The 7907-nt window shown below is 38.7% G+C and overlaps 1 protein-coding gene across 1 annotated transcript in view; it reads left to right on the top strand.

The window, feature by feature from the left end:
- Positions 1-844: 844 nt before the first annotated feature.
- TYR (tyrosinase) overlaps positions 845-7907 on the top strand; it is a 100618-nt gene continuing 93555 nt past the window's right edge. Inside the window, 1 exon segment of the mRNA NM_001002941.1 lies at positions 845-1692. Coding sequence (NP_001002941.1) covers positions 874-1692 — 819 coding nt within the window. The 5' untranslated portion in view covers positions 845-873.

Below are 7907 nucleotides of genomic sequence, written 5' to 3'. Positions count from 1 at the left end.
ATATGAATACTATTCATTCACACCCTAAAATGAGAATTCTTTTATAAGACCCTATAGTAGACAAAATTTCAAAACAATTTCTGATTTCTAGAGCTGATGGGTGAAACAGGGTGGCAATAGTATTTCAATAAAAAGAATTTTTTTTGGAATATTAGCTGGTAGAAGTCTCCACAGTAAAGCAGACCACCTCTCCCATCCTTAGGAATTGTCAGAAAATAAATGATTAGATTGCTAGCAAGTAGTCAACTGGATAAGATAATCAGGGAGACATAGCAGAAAGATTTTTTTCTTTAGATACTTTGTATGAAATAAATAAATAAGCTGCAATATAACCAGAGATAAGATCTAATCTCTAGGCTCTGAAAAACAACTCTTTCTGCATAGCTGAGTTCTGCAAATTCTGAGATCTACTTATGGGAGAAACAACTACCTTGCACCCATAATCTCTAAAATTGCCTGTACTTTCTTAATAAGAGAAGCCCTATTCTTGATACCACCTCTCATTTACCAATTCAAATCATCATTAATTTCCTAGTCAACTAACTGGGTTTACTTATATCAGGTATACTACTACTACTACTAATAATAATAATAACCATGTGAATTAGACTATTAATGGTGAATAGTCTTTCTCACTTTAACATAGGCCTGTCCCACTGGTGGGATACGTGCCAGCTCTGAAGAAAAGTTAGTCATGTGGTTTTCAGAAGATGAAAGCTTAAGATAAAGCCTGAGAGTGATGTTGGAGGTGGGACTGGTATTATATAGGTCTTAGCCAAAACATGTGATAGTCACTGTAGGGGTTCCTGGAAAGAGAAGTGCATAGCTCAGTTAACTGGCTCAAGCAGATCTGTGAGGACTAGAGGAAGAAGAATGCTCCTGGCTGCTTTGTGCTGTCTGCTGTGGAGTTTCCGAACCTCCACTGGCCATTTCCCTCGAGCCTGTGCCTCCTCCAAGAGCCTGATGGAGAAGGAATGCTGCCCACCATGGAGTGGTGACGGGAGTCCCTGTGGCCAGCTTTCAGGCAGGGGTGCCTGTCAGGACATCGTACTATCCAATGCCCCATTCGGGCCTCAGTTCCCCTTCACGGGGGTGGATGACCGGGAATCTTGGCCTTCTGTCTTTTACAATCGGACCTGCCAGTGCTTTGGTAACTTCATGGGATTCAACTGTGGAAATTGCAAGTTTGGCTTTTGGGGACAAAACTGCACAGAGAAGCGACTTTTGGTGAGAAAAAACATCTTTGATTTGAGTGTCCCAGAGAAGAACAAATTTCTTGCCTACCTTACTTTAGCAAAGCATACTACCAGCCCAGACTATGTCATCCCCACAGGTACCTATGGCCAAATGAATAATGGATCAACACCCATGTTTAATGACATCAACATTTATGATCTCTTTGTCTGGATGCATTATTATGTGTCAAGGGACACACTGCTTGGAGGGTCTGAAATCTGGAAAGACATTGATTTTGCTCATGAAGCCCCAGGTTTCCTGCCTTGGCACAGACTCTTCTTGTTGCTGTGGGAACAAGAAATCCAGAAGCTGACCGGGGATGAGAACTTCACTATTCCATATTGGGATTGGCGAGATGCTAAAAGCTGTGACATTTGCACAGATGAGTACATGGGAGGGCGCAACCCAGCAAACCCTAACTTACTCAGCCCAGCATCCTTCTTCTCCTCTTGGCAGGTAAGGCATTCTGGACATCCACTATCAGAGCATAAAAGAACCTTAGCAGTTGCTTCTTCAGACAGGTCTTCATATGTCTCCTTCCCCATTTCTCCTGTCAAGAGTAGAAAAGACCCCTTATTAAAAGTTCTCAACGTACCTGTATTTTTTCTTTATAGCGTACTTCACAATTATAATTGTATAGATATTTGTGTGTTTGTTTGTCTAATATCCTCTGCCAGGTTCCTAAACTCTAATAAATAAAAAGTATTTGGTTCATTACTGTATCTCTCAGCAGCTAAGATGGTGTCTGGGAAGTGGTAAGGGCTCATTAAGTATTTGTTGAATGAATGGGTAAATAAATATTTAGGTGATTAAGTTAATAATGTAGGTCGGTGGGACATTTGGGTGGCTTAGTTGTTAAGCATCTGCCTTTGGCTCAGGTCATGATCCTGGGGTCCTGGGATCGAGTTCAGGCTCCCCACAGGGACCCTGCTTCTCCCTCTGCCTATGTCTCTGCTTCGCTCTGTCTCTCATGAATAAATAAATAAATTATTTAAAAAAAAATCTAGGTCAATGTTTCTGAAATTTTCTTTTTCCTTTTTTTTAAACTTTTTATTTATTCATTCATGAGAAACACAGGGAGAGAGAGAGAGAGGCAGAGACACAGGCAGAGGGAGAAGTAGGCTCCATGCAGGGAGCCTGATGTGGGACTCGATCCCGGGTCTCTAGGATCAGGCCCTGGGCTGAAGGTGGTACTAAACCGCTGAGCCACCCGGGCTGCCCTGAGATTTTCTTCACAATAAAATTCATACAGTGTATGAGTTACAAATCCCTGGTCCTAAGCCTTGGACCTAGTGATCAAAACTTCAGCACGGGGTCCTTGGGAAGACATGTACTAATCATGTATGGTGATTATTATCATAGGAAAATTGGGGGAATATCATTTAAATTAAATATTTTTAAAAAGTATATGAGGACCTTGGGACCCAAATAGGTAAATAATAAAAAATAGCTAATTTACGCTGAGCATTTAGCATGTTTGTGAAGCCCTTTTGAAAGTGTTTCTGTATAGTAACTCTGTTAATACTTTTACTATCCCTTCCCTATGCTAAGGACTAAAACACTGAGGTATAAAAGTAACTTGTGCAAAATCACAGAGCTAAAAACTAGCAGACAGGTCAGGCTTGGGTGCCTGACCACCTATACTATTCTTAAGGATATGACTGCTCTGATGGCCTTAGCCAAAGGATCTGGCTTACTCCATTTCATCTTTTTTCATTAGGCTGCAGAAGAAATTAGCTTTTTTCCTAAATATGTGCAAACTTTAGAGGTACAAGATAAGGAATTGCAATTTTGAAATTTAATTTCTATTTTTCCTATTCTGAATTTTCCACCCTGGATTAGGGGAAAATGTGACCCAAAAAATACGCTTTTAATTATTTATCATTTTTAAACCATAAGGAGGAAGAAATGCTTTTCTGTCTGGATTCCAAACATTTCTAAGGCAGCACTTTTTACTAGCAGTACTTTATGGAAATAAGCTCAATGTTTAAATGAGATGGGAAGAATCTGGCATTTGCACCTTGAGCTCTGCATGTTTGAAGTGTGAATGGCTTCCTATCCTCCCTACTAAGTTCACACACCTTTCAAATGGACCCTACTGAAGCTCATTGAAAAATGGTCATGGTGTAATATCTTGGATCACTAATGCCAGCTATTTACCTAGAGGAATGAGTGTATTTATGCAGGAAAGGCTGGAAAAGATGAGCTTGAAAAAGAAATCTATTTCAATAAGCCTCAGACCTCCTACCTTAATCTATACAGTGAAAAACTCTCATCTAGTTTTCTCATCCTCTGTTATTGCTTAAAATATTGCTAAGCTAGGATAGGGATTTTTCAGGCTATTATAATGCTTTCCTTAACTGTACAGCTTCCTTGACCCAGAAAGTATGGCGGCTTAGCTAAATATCCAAAAATGTTACAACACCCACACAGAAGCTTAATAGAAAGATACTAATTGATATTTAATTACATGAGATATATGTTAGTTGGTGTTACTAGAATTATATGTGCATTTTTTCTTATAATGTTTTTTAAGATTTTATTCATTTATTCATGAGAGACAAACAGAGAGAAGCAGAGACACAGGCAGAGGGAGAAGTAGGGTCCCTCCAGGGAGCCTGATGTGGGGACTTGATCCCAGGACCCCAGGATCACTCCCTGAGCTGAAGGCAGATGCTCAAACACTGAGCCACCCAGGTATCACTTTCTAGTTATTGTTGAGTGGAAAGTTTCTTGCCCTCTCCTTTTTTTCTTTACAATTATGGCCAATTTTATTTCTTAATAAATCTTTTTGAGTCTCGTGGGTAGACACTGGTCTGAACTTATGACATTAGGTTCCATATTATTCAATGATTAAACTGCTGTGTAGTAACTGGTGTTAAAAAATCATATTCAGAAACAGAGTGAACAAAGACCGTTGAAGGAAAACAAGCAAATGATAGCTTAAATAAAAAGAAGGAAATGAAAGAGCATTTATGTCCATCTGCTATGAGTGGTGTCACTGTGTGAAGTGACAGTCGCTGTTTCCATTTCTGGTAACCGTCCTTTAAAAATGAAGATCAGTTGTTTATATGCATTTAATTTAGTAGTTCTCGGTATCTAAATCACTTAGGGAGCTTAAAGAAAATTTCATGGATCCACCCACCTAATTCCTGCTGGAAAATACTCTTCAGGTGGTCCACTGGGAAGTCAAGGAATCTGCGTTTTTAGACTTTTTTTTTTAAAGATTTATTTCTTGGGATACCTGGGTGACTCAGTGGTTGAGCGTTTGTCTTTGGCTAAGGTCGTGATCCCGAGATCCTGGGATTGAGTCCCGCATTGGGCTTCCTGCAGGGAACCTGCTTCTCTCTCTACCTATGTCTCTGCCTCTTTCTGTGTTTCTCTCATGAATAAGTAAATAAAATCTTTAAAAAAAAATGTCTTTATTTTAGACAGAGAGAATGAGAGGGGAAGGAGTATGGGGAGGGGCAGAGAGAGATAGAGCAAGGGAATCCTTAAAGCAGATTTCCCCACTGAGCAGAAGCCCCACATGGAGCTTGATCCTACAACCCCGAGATCATGACCCTATCCAAAACCAAGAGTCCAACACCCAACCGACTAAGCCTCCCAGGCACCCTCAGGTATCTACATTCTTAAAACCTTCTCTTGTGGGGCACTTGGGTAGTATGGTCAGTTAAGTGTCTGACTCTTGGTTTGACTCAGGGCATGAGATCCAGCCTATCTGCCTCCATGCTGAGCATGGAGATACTACTTGAGATACTCTCTTCCTCTCACCCTCCTGCTCATTCTCCCTCTCTCTGTCTCTTTAAAATAAATACATTTTTAAGAATAAATCAGTAAATAAATAAAACTTCTTGTGACTCTAATGTGCAGTCAGCATTGAGAATTATTAATTTACTAGAAATTGTTTCGGTATCTAGTTCACCTTACAAACTCAAGTTTTGGGGATCCCTGGGTGGCGCAGCAGTTTGGCGCCTGCCTTTGGCCCAGGGCGCGATCCTGAAGACCCGGAATCGAATCCCACATCAGGCTCCTGGTGCATGGGGCCTGCTTCTCCCTCTGCCTGTGTCTCTGCCTCTCTCTCTCTCTCTGTGAGTATCATAAATAAATAAAAAATTAAAAAAAAACAAACAAACAAACTCAAGTTTTGTAATAAACACTCCACTAGTTTAAATGTTTTTGCCTGAATCATATGCTCAAATCAAGAAGTGACCTGCTCTGTGTGAGAATCAAATACCTTCCTGACTCAGGGAACTCATGGAGACCTTCAAAATTAGCTAGACTGCTAGTCCCTTTCATTTCAAGCCTTCATTTCTTCCTCACTTTCAGATATGTTTACAACACAAAAACAGAGATTTTAGAAATTCATGGTATTTATTGACTGTGAGCTAAGAGACACTCAATGGTGAGTGATGTAGTGCCCTTGTTTTATTTTTCTTAATTTACTTTTTAAAGATTTTTTAAAAATCTTTAAATTTTTTATTTACTTATGAGAGACACAGAGGGAGAGTCAGGGACATAGGCAGAGGGAGAAGCAGGCTCCCCATGGGGAGCCCGATGTGGGACCCCGGACCCCAGGATCACGACCTGAGCCAAAGGCAGATGCTCAGTCACTGAGCCACCCACGTGCCCCTGCCTTTATTTTATAAAAGAAGATAGAGAGATGCCCCCAAAAGGTTTGATTTATCTAAGGACACACAGCTGAGGACTAAAATTGGGTGCCTCTGACTCCAGTGCGGCTTCTCTGTTATTAATAAGGAGTCATTTAGGTTCAGAAGAGATCAATTAAGCCGCTCATTTATGGATATAATATTTGACTTGTAATCATTTGGACTACCTTAAAATTCAGTCACACAGACTAACTGGGACAGATATCCTGATGCAGTCTTTTTCATTTATGTCATAATAAAAATATTCCATTAGACTTATACTGGTCCACATCCCTTACTCAGGTAGATTTGGTCCACACTCCTTTGAGCTATCATTACACTTTGTACAAATTTATATAATAGCACCTAAAACTGTTTAGTACATGTAATTGTTTTCAAACCTGTCTTTGTCAGCTGCTCCAAGGAAAAGACCATTTCTAATTTATTTTTGTATCAGCAGAGCCCGAACCATGATATATGCATAGAATGGGCTTTATAAATGTATACTGAATTGAGCAAAATTAAAAATCATGGAAATATTAGCTTCAATAATAACATACACTAAAAATTAGACCGCATGCCTGCCTTTCTAGAACCTTAGATCGTACTTCTCTATACCACTGGATCCCCAAGGCCAAGGACACAACAATGCAAAATAAAGCAGTGACTCACTCAATGTGTAGAATACAACATTTTATGTAGTTCTCTCTGGGCTTCTGTATCTGTGTGTGTATGCATGCATGCAAAAAAAAAAAAAAGAATATACAACAGAGAAGATCAAGTACGTTACAACACATCTGAGTATAATTTAAGTGAAATAAATAATATTTACTGATAGGGTTTTCAATGAAATAAAGTAATATATAAATCATTGTTAGTATGTTTAGAAAACTATTTTTCTCATATGCAGAATTCATATCTTTTTTTGTGTATTTTTTTTCATTTATTTCTTTAATGCCAAGAGCTTTTAATGTAGAAGCATGTTTGTTGTCAATTAAAACAGTCCAATACTTTTGGAGATGAGGGACCTTAATAACATTAAAGTACAATACCCGTGCTCGATACGATTAGATCCAATGTTACGCAAGCAGCTGATTGACCAACCATAAAAAAGAAAGGTAGATCAGGGTAGCTGTTCTGATGTATCAAAATAAAGAGAAATAAATATCTCCTAGATGATAGACATGAGTGAAATGTGGCCAGCTAATTCACTCATCAGGTGAAAAGCATATCACATAGAAGCAAACAGTGGGAAGAAAAAAGAAAAAAGTCACATTTCAGCAGAGAGTCATGGGTTTTAGGTAACCATGGCAACAACTCCGTGAAATAACAGTTTCTCTTTTTTTTCTTTATGGAAAAGATTCTGCGGAATGTCATATGGTTAGGTTTTTTTTTTTTTCCCCCAGATAAATCTCTAATGCCCTAATAGAAACTTTGCTCCTGACAGCTTTTAATATCTGGTAGTTTGTTGCTATTTACTTAAGTTTAAGAAAATAGTATCTAGGCTCACCTCCATTAATACATCTGTTTCTTCTTTCTTTTTTTCATTTGACTTGGGACATTTGATTTTTCCCCTGCATCATATGTTATAAATCACCTGTATTAAAATAGAAAAAGAAGAACTTCCTCTTCTTCAGAGGACCTCTGCCACTTACCAGCTGATATCAAACAGGTTATTTAGAGTCTTTGGCCTTTGGTTTCTCTCAACAGAAAAAAAATGGGGTGCAATTATTATATATGCTTGTTTTCTTTGTTAATGAAGGCACTAAATGCAATGGAAAGCAGAATAATGTGGTGGACGGGTATCAGTCGTTTGAGTTACAGAAACATAAGTTTCAGTGGACTTTTGTACTTACTTAGCTACATGATACTGGACAAGTTACTTAATTATTTTGGGAAACTTTTTGCCTTAAAATTAGAATTATATATCCTAAAGCATTATTGCAGAAGGAGTCAATGGAATCTGTTAATATAAAATGATTGGTTTAGTATCTGATATATTATTTGAGTTCCATGTGTGAA

This window comes from Canis lupus, chromosome 21, assembly GCF_011100685.1.
Source record: "Canis lupus familiaris isolate Mischka breed German Shepherd chromosome 21, alternate assembly UU_Cfam_GSD_1.0, whole genome shotgun sequence".
NCBI lineage: Eukaryota > Metazoa > Chordata > Mammalia > Carnivora > Canidae > Canis > Canis lupus.
This window is presented reverse-complemented; position numbering and strand designations above follow the sequence as displayed.